This window comes from Cajanus cajan, chromosome 5 (genome assembly GCF_000230855.2).
Source record: "Cajanus cajan strain Asha chromosome 5, NIPB_CcT2T_4, whole genome shotgun sequence".
Lineage (NCBI taxonomy): Eukaryota > Viridiplantae > Streptophyta > Magnoliopsida > Fabales > Fabaceae > Cajanus > Cajanus cajan.
Genome location: NC_138521.1, coordinates 67,733,435 through 67,753,275, shown reverse-complemented (window position 1 = coordinate 67,753,275; position 19,841 = coordinate 67,733,435). Strand labels below are relative to the sequence as shown.

The 19,841-nt window shown below is 31.7% G+C and overlaps 2 protein-coding genes across 2 annotated transcripts; one reads left to right on the top strand and one right to left on the bottom strand.

Moving 5' to 3' along the window:
- Positions 1 to 5,302: 5,302 nt before the first annotated feature.
- LOC109807959 (Pectin lyase-like superfamily protein) lies at positions 5,303 to 12,361 on the bottom strand. The gene is made up of 5 exons (XM_020370719.3): positions 11,633 to 12,361; positions 8,410 to 8,530; positions 7,569 to 7,817; positions 6,781 to 6,934; positions 5,303 to 6,035 (listed from the first exon to the last, which is right to left on the bottom strand). The coding sequence occupies exons 1-5, from the start codon at positions 12,056 to 12,058 to the stop codon at positions 5,510 to 5,512; spliced, it is 1,476 nt and encodes a 491-aa protein (XP_020226308.1). The 5' UTR covers positions 12,059 to 12,361; the 3' UTR covers positions 5,303 to 5,509.
- Positions 12,362 to 16,216: 3,855 nt separating this feature from the next.
- LOC109809495 (pollen receptor-like kinase 3) lies at positions 16,217 to 18,708 on the top strand. Its single transcript, XM_020372826.3, has 2 exons — positions 16,217 to 17,581; positions 17,673 to 18,708. Exons 1-2 carry the CDS (start codon positions 16,330 to 16,332, stop codon positions 18,242 to 18,244), a joined length of 1,824 nt encoding a protein of 607 aa, XP_020228415.1. The 5' UTR covers positions 16,217 to 16,329; the 3' UTR covers positions 18,245 to 18,708.
- Positions 18,709 to 19,841: the final 1,133 nt, after the last annotated feature.

Sequence of the window (19,841 nt, the reverse complement as noted above, 5' to 3'; positions counted from 1 at the left end):
AATTGTAACCTAAATATCCCTGCAACATAATTTTAAACTATATTGATTTTTTTACATAAAAACTATATTAATTATAAATAGTGTTATTATGAGCATTATCAATAATTAAAAAAAAAGGTATCTTAATAGTAATCTAGAAAAAAGGTACATACTTCAACTTCAAGATATATTAATTATCATTTTCTTTTATATTCTAATGCTAATGGATTTATTGATGCATTAACAAATATATGTTATATTTATTGATGAAAAAAGTTATCTCTTAAAATTAGGTGTAGTGTGGTAAATGTAACTAGTATTTAAATAAATAAATTCAAAAGATGTTTTTGGAATGGAATTTAAATATATGACATTATTAATGAAAATTAATTATCTTAGCTACTTTTATTGAATTTTATAAATTAATTATTTTTTGTTTGTTCATGAACATTGTCCAGTATTCCAAAGTTGACAATTAAAGATAAATAAATAAAATTTATTTATTATATAAACAAACGGATAGGGTAATAAAATATTAATTATTATCAATTATTAATTTTTCACAATTTTAAATAATATAGATAAAAAAATTCAGGTATGTAAAAATATTTTATTTTTATTTATCATATATATTATATTTTATTTACTGTATACATGTTAATACAATAAGTGTTTGTCACATAATTACATATTTTATTAGTTTATTGTATTTATTGATTTGAAAATATATTTTTTTGTAATATTAATATATTTTTTAAATAATTTTTACAGTGTAATCTTACTGGTTATGTAACAATGATATATATATATATATATATATATATATATATATATATATATATATATATATATATATCATTTGTATTTGGCTTGTTTAATGAATTTTTATTACTAATTTAGTACTGATATTTACTGAAATTTATAACTATTAATAAATTTTGAATAATAGTACTAAAAAAGTGTATTACGTATTCATATTACTTATGATATGATAGGGTTTAGGGTTATTATGATTGATGTATGAAGATTTATAGGTGATTTTCATCGTTGACATCGTAATCTTTTTTTACTAATTTTTAAAAAGTTTACAATATTAACTCTTATTTATATCGATTCTAACTTTAATTAAGTAGATAAATAAATCATGATAATTATCTCAACAACCTTTTCAAGGTGGAATTTTGCATCAATAATAAACATCTATGCGATCAATGCAAGTGCTATAAAGTATTACACTTATGTGATTTATAACCTTTAGATAGTTCTTAAAATTATTTATGTAGTAAGATTGTTTTATATTTTCTTTTAAATATTTTTGGAGTTGTCCTTTATAGTGTGGCTATGATCTATAGCGATCTAAGTAATACATGTATTTTTTTAAAATAAATTGAACTAGCCATATTAATGTCACTATGGTCAATAATAATACCTACAAGATCATTATCAATTGTAGGGATTTATTAAACATCACGTATATAATTTTTTTTAAGTCATTATAGACTACAACACCATTAATTTTCTTTTTAGAAAATAAATAAATAAGCAAATTAAAAGAAAAAAGAGAGAAAGGGGTCGTTATGGCCACAAAAACTTATTTCAATGAATGGTAAAACTTAATCATTTCTCATGTTGACGCTCACGATTTTGATAGTCATACTAGTGATTAGCAGGAGATTTCTCAAAAAAAAATTATTAGTGCTCATTTCCACCAACTCTTTATCATCTTTCTTTGGTTGAGTAACATGTATTTCATGATGCTCATTTAGGGTTTAAAAAAATAAAACACTCAATTAAAAAATTTAAATCACAAAAATTACATAAAATTAAAGAAAAAAGGGTAATATATTTTAAAAAAATTGGTATATTTGTTAAACAAATCTTGCATGTATATTTTTAATTTTATAAAATAAATTATCTTTTTTATGAAGTATTTAAAAATAAAAAATTCAAATAAATAAATATGTAAATTGTATATATAAAAAAAAAAAAGAGAGGAGGGAGTCATTATGGCCACCAATAACCTCCAAAATTTTATTAAAAAATAAATAAAAAAGTAATAAAAATTCCAAATATTATATAAAATTAAAGAAAAATGAAAAGAAGAAAGTAATATATTTTTTTAAAGTTTGGTATATTTGTTAAACTAATCTTGCATATTCTTTTGATTTTTTTTAAATAATTTATCTTTATTTATGATTTTTAAATAAAAATTAATTTAGAAAAATAAATAAATAAATAGGTAAATTAAAATAAAATAAAATAAGGGGGTGACCACTGATGGCCTCCAAATTTTATTTAATTATAAAAGTAATAAAAAATAAATAAGAATTAAAAAAGATTATATTTTTTTTAAAAATTGATATAAACACTATAAGTTGTGATAGTGTTATAATTATTCTTAATTATTTTATGATGTTGAGTTGAGTTGTTAATCTATGTTGAGAGACTCTACGATTTGAGAATCTCTTAAGAGTTTTTGTAATGTTGGAAGTTTCTCTAAGAAAATAGTCAGTTTGATCTTGAAAGAAAAAGTATATAAGGTTTATATTTTAAACGAAGCCTCGTAAACTATTTCCTTAGCATTTTAAAGAGAGGATTATAGAGAGAAGGTTTCTAGTTTGTGAACTTCTCATCTCTAGAGCATTCAAATCAATACACCTATATAGCACAAATTTGGACACGATATGGGGACATGCTACAAACATGGACACGAGAATATAATAAAATCAAAAATATAGGACACATGGACACGACATACATATAATATATAATACAAATAATATGACAATAACTTACTAAGTCATAGACAAATTATTAGGAGGCATCATAGTCCACATTTTTTTAAATATTGAATTCTCCTTTCTTTGTTTTTATTTTTTTTTTATCAAGATTTATTATTTTTTGTAAATATCAATTTTTCTGTTCTTTATTTATGTTTTTGTCAATATATATATATATATATAATTAGAAAATCTCAAATCCGCATATCAAATAGTTGGGCCACATGCGTCAAGATGAAGACTTGTTCATTTGCAAGTGTCCGCAATGAAAACATGTCAGTTTTGTAAGTGTTTGCAATAAAGACATGTATGGTTTGTGTGGACACATATGTCAAAGCCTCCAAGGCGTGGTCATGGTGTGTTCACTCTGAAAGAGTTTCAAACTCGGGGATATGACTGTCTCATGCCATGCCGTGCAATATAGCAATACATAACCAACAAAGCACTCTGGTAAAGGTTCTAGAGCTCTCCATAGTCAAGTCAAAAGAAGAGAGAAGAATTCTTGTTCCATAACTCATCGAGTTTTAAAGATAACTTTATATCCTTCTCTGAACTGGTCAACTTGACCTTTATGTAGAGTAATTCTTCAAATAAAACATAATTCATTAAGATTCTTAAATCCTTAATGTTCAACAACAACAAATAAACTAATTACAATACTGTTTAAATTAATAAAATTAACAATTATTAATAAAAATGCACAATGTTACAACTTCAACATTTGTTTGTCCATTAAAGATATAAGTTATATATAATCATGTATATTTATACACAACAACTTACTATTAAACTTTATTATTTATTTATAAAGTGAGAATTGATATGCAAAGTTTTTGGAAATGGAAAAAACATCTTAGAATATATATATAATTTAAAAAAGAATATAAGATATTGTACACATAATAATATTATTGATCGACATAGTGTCGGTAACCGGTTGGTTTGATAAAGTCAAAAAAAGAAAAGAAAGGAGAAGGGTAGTTGGAAAGGTTGGGACATGTGCTTTGTTGAATTATTGATTTAATGAACGTGTCACGGGCGAAGACTGAGTTTTGAGGTTGAGGGAGTGGTTCACTTGTTATGACACCTACTTTTCATCCTTTGTTTTTACTTGTATTCTACACTTCCACTCCACGTGACTGTTCTCTATTGATGCTCCTTCACGAAACAATCACAATTTACAAGGTCCAAATCTACATCACTCATTGTGTTTAAGTGGACACAAGTGTGTAAGCTACACGCAGCACAAATAGTAATAGATATAGAAATACAACAATATACCCTACAAAATATAAACACTTTGTGTAGCTTTTTTTCTCCCCATAAAGTTCCAGCAAGGTAAGAGAAATCCACGTTACGAATGTTCAATACTCCATCTAGTCTTGAATTTAAACAAAAAATAATAATAATTTATGCGAATCAAAAAGTTAGTCAATATCATTAAATTACATTAATTTCATTTAAAAATAACAATTTTTTAAAACTTGATATTAAAAATAAATGATTATTAAAAATACAATCTTAATTATACTTTAAAGATGAAACATTAAATAAAATAAATTTAAAGTAGTTTGCCTACATACATACACCTTTTATAGGACTAATTATCAAAGTAATCCCATATACTACTAATTATCAACATACCATGATTTTTATCACGGCACGTAAGCGACGATAAGGTGTGGTTGGGATATCCTACATGGAAATGTCTTCTAGTTACTGTGGACTAACAGGTAAATTTATTATACTTGGAGAAGAAATCAACTTCCACTATTCTAATTAAGTTATACTTACTCTTGAACCATCACCAACTTTTTATTAGTTGATATATATTTTTTCTTCTTATAATCTACTTTTAAATTAAATTTTTTTATTGTACATATAAATATATCATATTTATAAAATATTACATTAATAAAAAATAATTAAATTTGATGTACTATATTTTTTAAAATACAGGAAAATAAAAAAATCGTTGACTATATTTTATAGTTATTTAATTTTAACAAAATTCAACACAAATAATTAAGTTAACATGTAATTATAATCTTACATTTAAAGTTAGCTTGACAAAAAATACATTTTATATTAAGTTATTAATTGTGTAAAGTGATAATAACTATGTTACAAATACTTTTAACCATGAAACAATCATTGAATGTGTGGTGTGGTGGCTGAGGAATACCCCACCCAACATGGTTTCTACCGCTTCTTCAAGTAGAAAAATATCTCGGACGAGTTTAAGAAATTAACGTTGTGAGAGGGATGTGGATGGATGAGAGAAAACCTTAAACTGATAGAGTCCAAGGACAGAGATCGAAGGTCTGTAGCAGATAAGTTATAGGAAAATGTTTAGCTTACCAACCTAACCAACCATTATTATTTGGTTACACTATTAAGTTTCATCGGTTGACAGAATCAAGTCACTTGCATTAGCAGTTCTTTTTATATTGACGTGACAAGTAATTCTCTTGCTGGCAATGAATCCACTTAAAGCATGAGAGCACACGCACTAGGCGATTGCTTAATCTAGTAAACTCACGTAAGCATATGAAAGTTTTCTGTATTTACAACTCCACTTCAAAAAGCTATAAAATGGAGTAGGTAAGTGAAATTACAAAATTAAGAAAAGAAAAGAAAAAAGTAGGACTTGACTTCTCCAATCCAACCTCCACAAAAATGAACTAATACAGACATAAATTGAGGCCCCAGTAAATGGAACAAGGCGAGGAATTAGTGAACCTTAGACCTCAAAAATCATAATCTATATCTGTTACATTCTGTGACGCAGAATGCTTAACCAGCTGTCCTTGCTCGTTATAACGATCAAGGTTCTCACAGGGAGCAGGAAAGATGGTCCCTATTACACGGCCTTGAACAAAGGCACACTGAAAGATATGCTTCTTCTTGTAGGTTAGACCGACTGACATGTCTCGAAAAGTCACATTTCTCACAGGAATCTCTTCACTACCGTGGATACGAACTGGCACACGAACTCCTTGGCCATGGACTGTGGTGAAGCTTATGTCTGTGAGTAATGGGAGTGCTGTTGGGTCATATCCATCATCAGGGTGTTCATTGTAATCTGTCTTCATAACAATTCCAACACGGACATTCTCAAATGTTAGATTTCGATAACTTATTTGGCGTACATATCCACCTCGTCCAGGGGCAGTCTTGATCCTCACAGCACGCCTAGAATCCCACACAAGGAGGTTCTCCACCGTGACATTGGATACCCCGCCAGACATCTCACTGCCTATGGAGACGCCAGCACTGTTTCATTTGATAAAAATATCATTAAAGATATGAAGACCCCAATGCTTGATGAGATAAACACAAACTAATATGCAGCTGTCAAAGCTAAATAAGATAGGTTTATGCAAAGAAAAATTGACTAGAAATATTATCCAATTATATATATCCAGTACATCACTTGAAAAAGCTGTCATCAGTAAGACAAAGACCTTGATTTACCTGGAGCCTATGAACCACATATCATATGTAGAGTATTGAAATTCCACGAGTGAGGTTATTTCATTAAAGATAGACAGAAACAGAGATGTTCCAAAGATGATTTCAATTTTCAAACAAAAGCACAAATTACACATGATTTCATGCTGGTGGTAGAAAAACAAAACCTTAAAACCAAATCAGGTATGGCATAATGACAAACATGTATATGCTGGTCTCTTGAGAATGTGTAGAATTTCATAACTTGTACTGTTATAAGTTCAGGTGATGGATAAAGCAAGACATGACATGAAACCTGAGTTTCCAGGGTATTTACAACTTCGTGCAGACATGATGAGAAAAGTCAAGTCTCATTTAGGCTCTTAAATTTATGCAGGCATACTTAAAAGCAGTTACTTTCATGTGTTTAGGAAAGCTTAAATAATGGGAAAAACCTTTTTTAAAAGCTCTCTCAGGAAGCTGCCTGAAAAAGGTGATTCTTTCCCAAATAAAAAGATGCTGAAAAGCATCCAGAAAAAAGAACAAATTGGTTGAGTTAGGGATTCACCTGACCATGGAGCGAACAACAAGGTTTCGGATCATTATATTCATGGAAGGCCTTGCATAAGCAATTCCATACTGATCCCAACCACTTTTTATCGCAATTGCATCATCTCCCACACTTATGTAACAGTCCTCTATCAACATGTCCTCACAAGAGTCTGTTCATACCATAGACATTAGTGCCTACTAAAAAATTTTCATACAAACAATAAAATTTAGACGAACATCCCAGTAAAAGTTAGATACTTCTCAGGCTGATAATTGAAACACAAACCAAATAAAATATAACAGGTACCAGGTTAAATTAAGTGTATCTTTTTGGTGCACAAACAGAAACATCTTGCACATGTTATGCGAAACTAAATTCTAAAATTAACCACAGGCATGAAGCACATTTCCCAAAAAACTGACACCTCACACGAGCTTACCCAAAAGAGAAAAAGAATCAGTTAACCTATTCCTGCCTGTATAATAATTTTCCCACTGAATTAATTCACGGACATATTTGTACTGAGAAATGATTCAGTTGGCCAGAAAAATCAAATTATTAACAGGATTGAGCTTTCACCCATTGTTCCACCTTACATAATAATAATCCCCTACTATGCCACTTCCTTTACATGTAGCCTCTTCAAGTTGGCTTCTTTGCCATTGCCAACTATCAAGATCAAATTATCTTCATGTCATCATCAAAATCTATTTCCTTAATGATAGGGATGGAACTAATCATAAAATTATAAATCATACATCAAGATATGAAATAAAGTTTTGTATTCAATAGAAAATACTTGCCAGGATCTATGCCATCAGTATTTGGAGCTTCAAACACAGGAGCCAGTATTGTAACACCTTTTATTGTAATGTTTTTGCAATCATATGGATGAAGTGTCCAAAAAGGAGAGTCACGCAAAGTAATATTAGTGATCACAATGTCACTAGACCACATGATCTGAACAAGTGGTCCCCTGGTGTGGTTGAGACGCTTCTGGCGATATTTTTTCCACCATGCTTGTCCCTGTCCATTTATGGTACCGTTATGCCCTGACAGTTATGACAATAGATGGAATCAGACATTTATAAATTAGGCTTAAGCATAACACAAACCAGGGTGGGGGGGAATAAAAAAAGAACAGTTATGTGCTAGCTTTTTGCTTATCCTGATAACAATAGCATCCTAATTAGTGCGCACTTTTTACATCCTGGTCACAGATTTTCCCCTTTAATGGCAATACACTAAGTATAAATAAAGGCTACAGCAACTGATTTCTCAACAAATATTGAAACATTATTGATTCAAATCAGTATAAACACTTGGAAATTTAACTTCACAAAATATTAGTCAATAAGGAACTGTTCTAAGTGTTGTTCACCATAACCTTAAGCCTTTGAAAATATATCAACTAAAGTTAAGCTGGACAATATTATTTTCTTTTTGAGACTCTAAAATGAAGAGATTGAGAGCAAAACTACTGATTTTCCTTCTTTTTCCTCAAAATGCAATAGTTAGATTGTATTGCAACATAGACTCGAATGTGCTAACAAAGACATTGGATACTAAGTAAAGACCTCTGTCATGAAGAATGATGACTTTTGTACTCCTACACACATTGGAATCAGGATGAAAAATCCTCACCTGTTATCACAACATCTTTAAGATTTTGACCATGAACCAAACTGCCATATCGAGGCCCAGGATGCTCCCTCCCATACCCATATGAAGGCAATGGAGGCATCAGCGGCCAATATTTTTCATCCTGTTAACCATCAGGTAAGGTGAAAAATTTAGTGTAAGTAACATGCTTAATTATGTGAGAGTGAGAGTGGAAGAGATTGTAGTGAGAGCAATAGATTTATCAAAGAGATAAATAATTACAACGATATGTAATTATGACTGAAGAGATCAATGATGAGATTTAGCAGAATACATAATCCAGTGATACTTAACTAGAATCATATATATAAAGTCCAAATCAGTGTTACCAATCCTGGATAAGCAGCGCATAGCAGTGGGCCCAAAAAAGTTAAAGAATAGTGGATAATGGGATGGCGGCTATTCTAATTTTTTAATACAATTTATATAATGTATAATATACATATAAATTCTCAAAAATGATAAAAATTACTCAAAATTAATGACATTCATAATCACAATAAGAAGTCATAAGTAAATACCAACAGAAGTCATGGTAGCCAGCCACCTATGATGCACTGTGTATTTCATATGGCAATATGATTATTCTAAAAACTTTTAGGATCCTGAGTCATGTAAAATACATATCTAGATATACATAAAAATTCAAAAAACATGATAAATATATAATTACAATTTGGCAAATCCAAATTAAAAAAATACTTGTTGGACATTACTAAAAACAATAAAAAATTTATAAATCATTGTCATCAAAATCACTTCCTATTGTCTACAGATAGGAACAATATCAATCTCATTACTTTCTTGAAACCATCCATAAATAAGACAATTTCCATTTTGATTCATCAAGGGAATGCTTCTATGTCTCTATATTATACATGTGTTCTATGTTTCATATGTAGCTGTATTGGATTTTCATAACCTTCTAAAGGTTTGGATACTTCACATATGCATATTGGTGAAGTATCTAAGAATATCAATATACGATACATGTCAGATACAAATATAAGAAGCAAATTGAAGTATGAGTGCTTCATAATTAAATTGTCTAAACATTAAAATTCAAATAAACGATTCATGGATAGGAATCATCATCTTCTAAATTTAAGTCTTCTTCATCATTTTCACTACTATCACAGTTGTAGGTTTCTTCTTATTCCCTCCTCTTCAACTTCAATTTCTTCTGCATCTTCAGAATCTTCTTCTAGAGGTTGAAGTCCTATTTGTAGGAACAGAAGCTCGGTTCAGTTTTATTTGCTGACTAGTGTATGTTAAAGTCTCAACCACACAAGTTACATTGGCAACGTCTCCCCAGGTCAAGTTGCTGTCATCATCAAAAACCAAATCATCTTTAGCATCCTCGCCATCTCTTCTCTTTTTTCCCACTAACAGTTCATTACTCCCATCTCTCATATCATGAGTGTCAAAGCGGTGGTTATATTTATTATAAACCAAATCATGCAACTTTTGAGGCTCAAACCTACTTCAAATGAATCAATATCCAATTTCTCCCATGCAATGCCAAGTGCACAGTGTATATATACTCATAATTTCTGGAATATTCGATGATGGGTACCATGTTTCCAACTGTTGATATATATTATATAGGAATATGGCTGTTATCAAGTAGTTCAACAAGCTAGAAAATTGACTTTGGACAACATCAAAGTTTGTTAGATTTTAGATACAATAATTACTGTCAAAACATAAACCAAGCCATATTCTACTCTTTAAAACTTAATTAGGACTTGTCATGTTGTACAACATATAGTCTGAACAGCAGCCTAGCCAGCTAATATAGAGGTATTCAATTCATGAAATCAATTTGATCACCTAGATCTTAGTTCTTGATGACCTTCATTAATCAAGAAATATTTTTTATTTTCCATGCTCCCCCTACAACAAAGCAAATTTACATACCAAACCAGCAATACAGCAACAACTACTTAGCCGTTTCCCACTAGCTAGGGTCATCAACATAGATCATACAAGACCAAAATGTTTTATCGTATATTAATTGCAAAGCTAAATTGTATACCTCTAAATCTCTCTTAATGGTATGTGCTAAAGTTTTCATCTGTTTCTGCCTCTACCTCTTAACTATTGGACTATCTTTTGTATGGTATGATACTAGTGCTTCTTCAAAAGTCTTCTCCCCACATGCTTAAAACATCCAAGAAAAATTCTACCATTTTTTCCATAATGGTAGGTACACCAGCTTTCTCTCCAATGATTGTATTTTTAATCCTATCTTGTCTTGTGTAACCACTCAATCATTGTAACATGCTCATCTTTGCAACATCTAATTATTAAAATGTGAGGCTTAATTTCACAAGCTAGCAAGCAGATCTAAGACAGTGGCATAATATTAAAAAACTGAAACAGTACAGAAGTATTCACCACTGTACTTTGAAAGGAGAATCAACTACTCCAAAATTTTACTACTCGTCATGTATCAGCCTGTCACATACATTCTCAACCTTATCACTCCAAACATAGAATACATATTCCCAAGCTTTGTCTTTACAATCTGTCCTGTAATTCTACTTACCCTCCAAAATCTCTCTTAAAATAGCATATCTTTTTCCACTTATACACACTAGTATGACCGTCTCACTAGTTGATGTAAGACCTCCAACACACGTCCGTTACGTCAAGGATTAATTAGAACCAAAATCTGCGGGTGGTCTGATAGAGGTCGAGTAGTGAGTGACCAATAAGCAACAATCAATAATCACTAGCATAGAATCCAATACTATCTTGAGAAAATTAATTAGAACCCTAACTCAACCTTACACATCTTAAGAAAATAGATTGAAGTCTAACTCAAACCTTAAAATCGGTTTGTAAAATAAGGATGAATGCCTACTTATATACACGCGAGATCTCCAACAATCCCCGACCCGTAAGACAGAAAAACACTCAACATCGTAGTTTCAAGAGACAAAAGACAAATGCACCGTGATGATAAAGCCCAAGCCTTTCACCAAAAGAAAAAAAAGAGTCATTTATAACAAAATCAGGAACGACTCAAATCACCATCAAATTTTAAGAACGTTATAGTTTTTCAACTAAAACTAATTCTCTCGCAGGGGTCTCGTTTCCATTTGACTTACACCATCACGATGACATTCTTGGCGATAACAATAAAAACACATAGAGAGAGCTGAAAATTAAGAGCGAATAAGAAAGAAAGAGAACTAACATCAACGCCGAGTATAACAGCATCTTGAGCTAGAAACAGAGTCATATGGCTTGTGAGATTAAACGGCGCCGTGAGCCACCGTCCGGGGGGCACATTCAGCTGTGCACCGCCTTTCTTCCCAAACTTGGAAACGGCAGAAACGGCCCTCTCGAAGGCTTCGGTGTTGAGAGTAACGCCGTCGCCGACGCCTCCGAAATCCGTCAAATTGAAGGCGACGGGGCGGAGCTTGGGCATGGGCCGCGGCGGAGGCCCGGCGAAGAGGAAGAAGTCGCCGACAATGTTCCTCTGCCAGAGGAAAACGGAGGCGAAGGCGGCGATCCAGAGAAGGGTGAAGAGGGTCTTGTGAGAGGTGAAGAATGTGGGGAAGCAGCGGCGAAGGTCGAGCCTTTGGTGGTGGAAGCGACCGAGCGCGGAGGTCTCCACCATGGTTGGGGATTGGGCAGCTGGTGGCGATGTGGGTCAGTGGCAAGTCATGGATTGTATGGCAGATAAAGAAGGGTGAGGATGAAAATGAATTGATGGAGTAAATTGAAAGGGAAGGTGGGAGTGTGGAACTGGAAGTTGGTTCCAAAGACAACGATGGGGTAACAGTGGCTCCAATTTCCTAACACATCCACCCTTGAACGCTTCCTTCCCTTCCTATCTTTTTACAGACAAGCTGCAGGTGCTAATGGTAAATCTCTAGATCCACACATATTCACATCAAAACCACCTTCAAACATGGCAAACCAATTTATTCCTATTTAATTATGGGTCTTATACTTCATGTTTTATGAGATAAGTTTAGGTGGGAGTATTTTAATATAATTTTGTGAGACAAGATAAATGCTTCTTTTTTTTTTATTTTTTTTTAAATTATTATAATTATAGATTAATTAGTCACTTGATTGTTGCATCACTTATTTTTTAGTCTAAATTTTGCATTTTAAATTATTTTAATTATAGATAACTTCTTCTTCTTTTTTATCGTTGTTCCTAAAATAATCTATGGTTTAGTGTTTATTCAAGCATTTTTATGTTTTATATCTTATCATTAGTTTTTTAATAATGTAAAATACTCACAAAATAAATACATGTACTAGATAAGATTTCGACACCTTATTAAAGGACTAAATATCCTACAATAATCGAGTAGTATTCAAATATTTGATATAGGGTTCTATTCCAAATACTATCCGGCAAAGACAAAAACGACAAAGAAAATTATGTAATTATTGTTCATCATTATTGAAGGAGCATAAAACACATTTAATATATCAATGAATGATTTTAATAAATAAATAATTTTAAATTTATAAATTATATCATAATAAATAAATAATTTTATAAATAATTAAAATTAAAATATAATTTTTTAAAATTAAAGTGGATAGATAATTAAATAAATCAAATATAAATAAAAAAAATACTTTGAAATTATCTAGAGAAATATTTCTTTACAAGTTGTGTGAGAATCGTAACTTCTTACTAAGATAGTGTTAATACTTAATAGAATAAGAGTTTATATTTTCTAAATTAATAATTCTAATTTATAGTTATTTTATGCTAACTTCTAAAAGTGTAATTACGGTGGAATATGTGGGAGCTTATTTATTTATTTATTTTAATCAAGAATATCTTTTAAATGTTAATATATAGAAAATTAATTCCTTTTGAGATATGAAAATGATGGAAGTGAGATTTCTCTTTGTAAATAAAGTTTTTTTTTTTTTTCCATTCATTCACATGTCTAATAAATCCAATAATTTTCATTATGTTTAAATGTAACCTTAATTGAAATATCTTCATACAATTGAGTAGAGTGAGGGACAAACTACAAAAAAAAAAATCCACACTCAAGTCAGAATTTCGCATAGTAATGTTATTGACGACGTATAAATGATGGAGGATTGATATGATGTGTAGAGTGTGGACGGAATGTTATATGTTTCCATCATCATAAACTTGTTAGTTGTTACATCTCTTTAACTTTAATGCACCACATCTCCCTAGTTATTCTCATTAAAAATGTGTGTAACGGTCAGAATTATAAAATACAAAAATTGTTATTCAAAATATCATTATTTTTCTTTTGAAAGTAAGAAGAAGCTCGCACTGAAGTTAACATTAGAACTACACCCTAATCAGTCATTGATGTATGCGTGTTATGGAATGTTACTTTCAAATTAAGGTTAGTCCTCTTCTCTAAACAGATACATCGATGCTTTTTATTTTTTTATTTTTTACGAGTTCGTTGATGCTTTCTTTATACTACAACAACTAGCTTGATTAAGTTGCTTTTTATACATATTTTAACATAAACTTCTATATAATATATAATTGGAAAAAACCTATTTAGTACGAATTTAATTTTCTTACAATCGCATGAAGGTGTTATTTTGGTTTAATATTTATTTTACATATACTTAAAAATGACACATATTTTTAACTTCAAATAATTATTCCGAATATAATCTCACACTTGAATTGAATTAATGTAAAATATTAAACACTATTATAAAAGATTAAAGTGAAAATAATAGTATTAATGCAACAACTAATCTATTCTAAGTAATTCTTATGTGTCTGATTATACGGTCAATGACATTTATATTAATTCAAATGATTTGGTATTATTTAGATAGAATCTTATTTTATAAATTTAAAATGTCATCATGGTATAAATACTATTTATTATCTTATTAATTTGTGTAAAAATTATTATATTTCTTGTTCTCATTTGGAATAGTCTTGGTTCGACTTTCCTGGACGAGATTCTTCACTCTTCTCTACTTGGTGATATATTTTTTTATGAAAAAATGTTTGTAAAAGAGATTCCAATACTTAAGTTAGTTTCCAATCATGTAAATATTTCTTATTATTAATGCATGTAATTTTTTAGATATAAGATTATCTTATCTGTAAGTGTTGTGATCTTTTCTGTATGAGCATTATATCCATATCTTATATTCTTTAACGATGTCTTTAGATGACATAATCTCATGTTGATATCTTATGTCCTTGGCCGAGCTTGTTAGTTCAATTAGGTTAATACATTTTTATTTTTAAACTTGTGTATATTACGTAAATCTAAAAAGGAAGGGAACAGAAGGTTACGATTTTATGATCGGTTGTTTCTAAAGATTAAAATGAAGGTGGATCCACAAATTTATGAATCTCTCCAAAATAGAGAGAAAAGGAGAGAGCGTTGTTAAAATAAACAGTTATATATATATATATATATATATATATATATATATTAAATGTAAAAAAATACATTTAGTTATAACTTGTAAACTTGTATATAATTATGTTAGTGTAAAATAGTAACTCCCGTATATATTAAGGACATTTGTGAAATTTTATATAAATATTTAACTTTTCTTATATTTATATATTAATATAACTATATAATATTTTTATACGATTTAACGGCCATGTATTATTAATGTAAAAAAAATTATATTATTGGTCAACAAAAAATATTTGTTAGAATGAATTGGAAAATAATATTTATAAAAGACATCAAATTTATTATATATTATTATTTGTGAGTAGAGATATCAATGAAAAACTTTTTATAAAGTATAATAATTAATAAATTTATCACCCTTCTTTTTTCTAACAACATTTGTGATTGGTTTACATTAACGGTACATTGTGTCTGTTTGTCTCTCTCTTATATATATATATATATTCAATGCAACCCTACAAGTTTATAATGGAAGAATATAAAGATTCAATACATAGTGTACTATTTTGTATTTTTTTTTTGTATTTTTGCTATGCACAAAATAAAAAAACATAGATACACGTATCTATATTTATATTTATTATAAAAAAAATTATACAATGAATAATATTTTTATCTCTATTTTTAGTGAATTATTATATTTTCATTTATTAAAAAATTAAAATAAAATAATTGTTTATATTTTTTTAATTAATTATTCATAATTATTCATTTATTTTATCTTTCTTTTATTTTATTTATAATTTTTTAAAATTTAAGAGATACAAAACACATCTTTTTCTTTTCAGTAGTAATAATATCCCACATGTCGTTGGAGAGAAAAAACGAGTCTAACAAATACGATAAAAGTTAGGATGGATTAACTTTCATCAACTTTGAGGAGCAGATTTAAAGACGGGAGCATGCAAGCGTTTCTCCACCCTCCTAAACTATAAACTATATAACAATTTTAACTATCAACATTTTCTAATGAAGTTTAAATAAAAAATATTTATTTAAATAAAGATATCAATATACTCTAATATTTATATATTCATAATATAAAATAAATATATAAATAATAATAATATTTTAATTTTGAAAAAGATTTAAAAAGGTTGGACTTGTGTTGTTTGTTTATAAGGAAAAAGTTAAATAGACGAGAAAAGAAAGTGGAATATAAATAGTAATAATGAATAGGTGCATGATGCATGCATGGGCGCAAGAAGAAAGGCGCTTGAAATGGAGATGACAGGGTGAAGGATGGACGAAATGAATGGGAAGCATTGGAAGGAAAGAGTTTACTATTGTTAGAATGGAGTGGTAATTGTGGAAGCTCCAACCCTCAAACACGAGAACCTAGCTACCTCCCCCATTTTCCTTTCAATCCAACAAAACAAAAAAAGGCAAATTCATAGATTCAGATAGACAACCTCCGAGCAGCGGTCCATTTCTCTCCCGGACGCATAAGATCTCCGGCTCGGCGATGGCCGCTGTTCGCCCATTCCTCCTCCTCCTCCTCCTCCTCCTCCTCCCACTCTCCCTATCCCTCCCTGAAAACGAAGCCCTCCTCGCCCTCAAAAACTCCTTCTCCGACCCCCAACGCCTCTCGTCTTGGCTCCCCAACCAGAACCCCTGCACCGCCAAGTGGGTCGGCATCATTTGCTTCAACAACATCATCACCAGCATCCACCTTGTTGACATGGGCCTCTCTGGCCCAATCAACGTGGACCCCCTCCTCAACATCCCCTCCCTCCGCTCCGTTAGCTTCATCAGCAATAACTTCTCCGGCCCAATCCCTCCCTTCAACAAACTTGGTGCCCTCAAGGCCCTTTACATAGCTCGAAACCAATTCTCCGGCCCAATCCCCCCTGACTTTTTCTCCAGCTTAGCCTCCCTAAAAAAAGTATGGATCTCTGACAACAAATTCTCCGGCACCATCCCCAACTCCCTAACCACCCTCCGCTTCCTCACCGAACTCCACCTCGAAAACAACCAATTCTCCGGCCCCATCCCCGAATTCAAACAAGACATCAAATCCATAGACATGTCCAACAACATTCTCCAAGGCCAAATCCCCGCCACCATGCAACACTTCGACGTCAAATCATTCTCCAACAATAAAGCCCTTTGCGGAAAGCCTCTCCCCAAAGAGTGTGAAGCACCAAGCAACAACTCACAAGGCTCTGGCTGGGGGATGAAGGTTGTTATACTTGTTGTTCTAGCTGTCCTCGTGGCGGTCATTTTCCTCTTGGTGAAGTCCAAGCGTCGTCGTGACGATGACTTTAGCGTCATGAGTAGGGAGCAGCCAGAGGAGGTGGTGCAGGTGCACGTGCCTAGCTCTAACCACTCTAGGGGTGGCTCTGAGGGGGGCAGTAGGAAGGAGTCATCCAAGAAAGGCTCATCTCGTGGCGGCATGGGGGACCTTGTGATGGTCAACGATGAGAAGGGCGTGTTTGGTTTGCCCGATTTGATGAAGGCTGCGGCAGAGGTTCTAGGCAACGGTGGGTTGGGCTCAGCGTACAAGGCTGCCATGGCGAATGGCTTGTCGGTGGTGGTCAAGCGAATGCGAGAGATGAATAAAGTCAGTAGAGACATATTCGACGCCGAGATGAGACGCTTTGGAAGACTTAGAAATCCTAACATTTTGACTCCTTTGGCTTACCATTACCGTAGGGAGGAAAAGTTGTTCGTCACCGAGTACATGCCCAAAGGAAGCTTGTTATATGTGTTGCATGGTAAGTATATATATTGTATAAGATTCCATGCATGTGCATGCATGCAAGGTGATATTGATATACAATTATAATTATTGTGTGTTTTGATTAGGTGATAGAGGATCCAGTCATGCTGAGCTGAACTGGCCAATCCGTTTGAATATTGTGAAAGGAATTGCACGAGGGTTGGGATTTATCTACACAGAATTCTCGAGCGAAGAGCTACCACATGGAAACTTGAAATCTAGCAATGTATTACTAGGTGAAAACTACGAGGCTTTCCTAGGGGACTTCGCCTTTCACCCATTAATAAACCCCAACTACGCTGTACAAACAATGTTCGCCTACAAAACACCTGATTATGTGACGTATCAACGTGTTTCACAGAAGACCGATGTTTACTGCCTTGGGATCATCATCCTCGAAATCATCACCGGGAAGTTCCCTTCTCAATATCACAGCAACGGTAAGGGTGGGACCGACGTGGTGCAGTGGGTGTTCTCTGCGATTTCTGAGAGAAGAGAGGCAGAATGCATTGATCCAGAGTTGAAAACCAATCACTCCAACTCCATCAATCAAATGCTGCAACTTCTCCAAGTGGGGGCTGCTTGCACAGAGAGCAACCCCGACCAACGACTTAACATGAAGGAAGCCATTAGAAGGATAGAAGAGGTTCAAGTTTAAAAGCTCTTGTGTCAATATTCTAGCTTAGTACAAAGATGCTTTTGTAGGCCTAGGATTAATGCATTCTACACATGAGGCAAGAGATCAAGAGTATTTGGAGGGAAAAATAGAGGCAAAATTAAGGGGAGAAAAACCAGATGCATGCATGGCTTTATGGATCACTTTGGTTAGTAAGAAGAATGGTGACATGTTGTTTCAAGAACTTGGAGTAGTACTTTTTCCCTATTGTTGGTCCTTCTAAAGAAAGATAAATGTTAAAGTACCTCCAACCTAACTTCACAAATTAATGTGCCTCTTTCTGCTCGTAACAACTACCCTTGTAAATTATGTGCAATTCTTAATTGTAAGATGAAACCATTTTTGAGACAACCTATCCCCTAATTTTATGACTAACAAGTTTGTACCCTGGGTTTACCCATTTTCCCTTTTATTCCTATCAAATCAAAGGTTTTGCTTTTGATTTCTCCTTCCTCTTCCCCTTTTATATTCTTTTTGTAGAATTTTTTTCTTTTAAGTTAGCTAATACAAGTTTGTATGAGAAATACCTAACATCTTCCTATGTTTTTCTCTCTTTATTTTTTGTTTGCTTAATTTGTCATGCCATTTTTTGACATTAATGGTATGCTTAATAAAACCAGCAAGTAACCTAAGTTTAAAAGCTACTTATAATCTGAAATATGATGAAATAACAAGGTAACTTATTTGTTAATTGTGAAACATTGAAATTTAATGACTATAGATGCTAATAAACAACATGCATGTGACCATGGCCCAGAACAACACCTCGTTCAAGCTAATATTGATTAACTTATTTATTTATTTTTTACTACACTATATATCTCCCAAAAAAATTTAATATCATGCAATATGTACACGCTGGTTTGATTTGATTTTAAAGGAATAAAAATCAAAGAGATATATGTTTTATGTAATGGAAGAAATATGTTTATCAAAGGGAAAGATAAAATGTCAACTATAACTCTATAAGTAAGACTAATTGAAGAGGTCAGTGATAAGATTTAACATAATCTATAAGTCGATCGATGATAGTTAACTAAAGTTATAAATATTAAGTTCAATTGTCGAATTTCTCCAACTCAATGTCAAGTGCCTAATATAAGTATACATAAACTTGTGTGTGAAAGGTATTCATGTATCCAACTATATATTGTTATATATAATACATTGTAGAAAGATCTAGATGGTATAAAGAAATTCAACAAGTCTGGAATTTGACTTTGGACAATATAAAAGTTTGTTACGATCAAGGTACAATAAATTTGTCAAAAATATAAATCAAGCCATACTATTCTCCTTAAAGTTTAACTAAGACTAGTCATGTTGTACAACATATGTTATGGACTTTGAACAATGACCCTACCTAACTAATATTTCATGAAATCAATTTAATCACCTATAACTTCATTAGTCCTTGTCTCTCTTCATTAATCCTACCATTTTGGTCTCTTGGTAGTTGTTTAAAGAATCATTTTTGATTCTTTATGCTCTAAACTTATTGATTGTAATTTTTGTACCGATTAAAATAAGTACATGTCAACCAAGCTCATACACATAGCAAATGTACATACCAAAACAT

Excerpts from the sequence above, each read along its gene's own strand:
- LOC109807959 (XM_020370719.3), bottom strand. The coding sequence starts at position 12,058 with ATGGTGGAGACCTCCGCGCTCGGTCGCTTCCACCACCAAAGGCTCGAC. Across the intron at positions 7,818-8,409 it reads TAAAGATGTTGTGATAACAG|GGCATAACGGTACCATAAAT; the intron begins GTGAGGATTTTT and ends CATAACTGTCAG. Across the intron at positions 6,935-7,568 it reads TACTGATGGCATAGATCCTG|ACTCTTGTGAGGACATGTTG; the intron begins GCAAGTATTTTC and ends TGGTATGAACAG.
- LOC109809495 (XM_020372826.3), top strand. The coding sequence starts at position 16,330 with ATGGCCGCTGTTCGCCCATTCCTCCTCCTCCTCCTCCTCCTCCTCCTC. Across the intron at positions 17,582-17,672 it reads CTTGTTATATGTGTTGCATG|GTGATAGAGGATCCAGTCAT; the intron begins GTAAGTATATAT and ends TGTTTTGATTAG.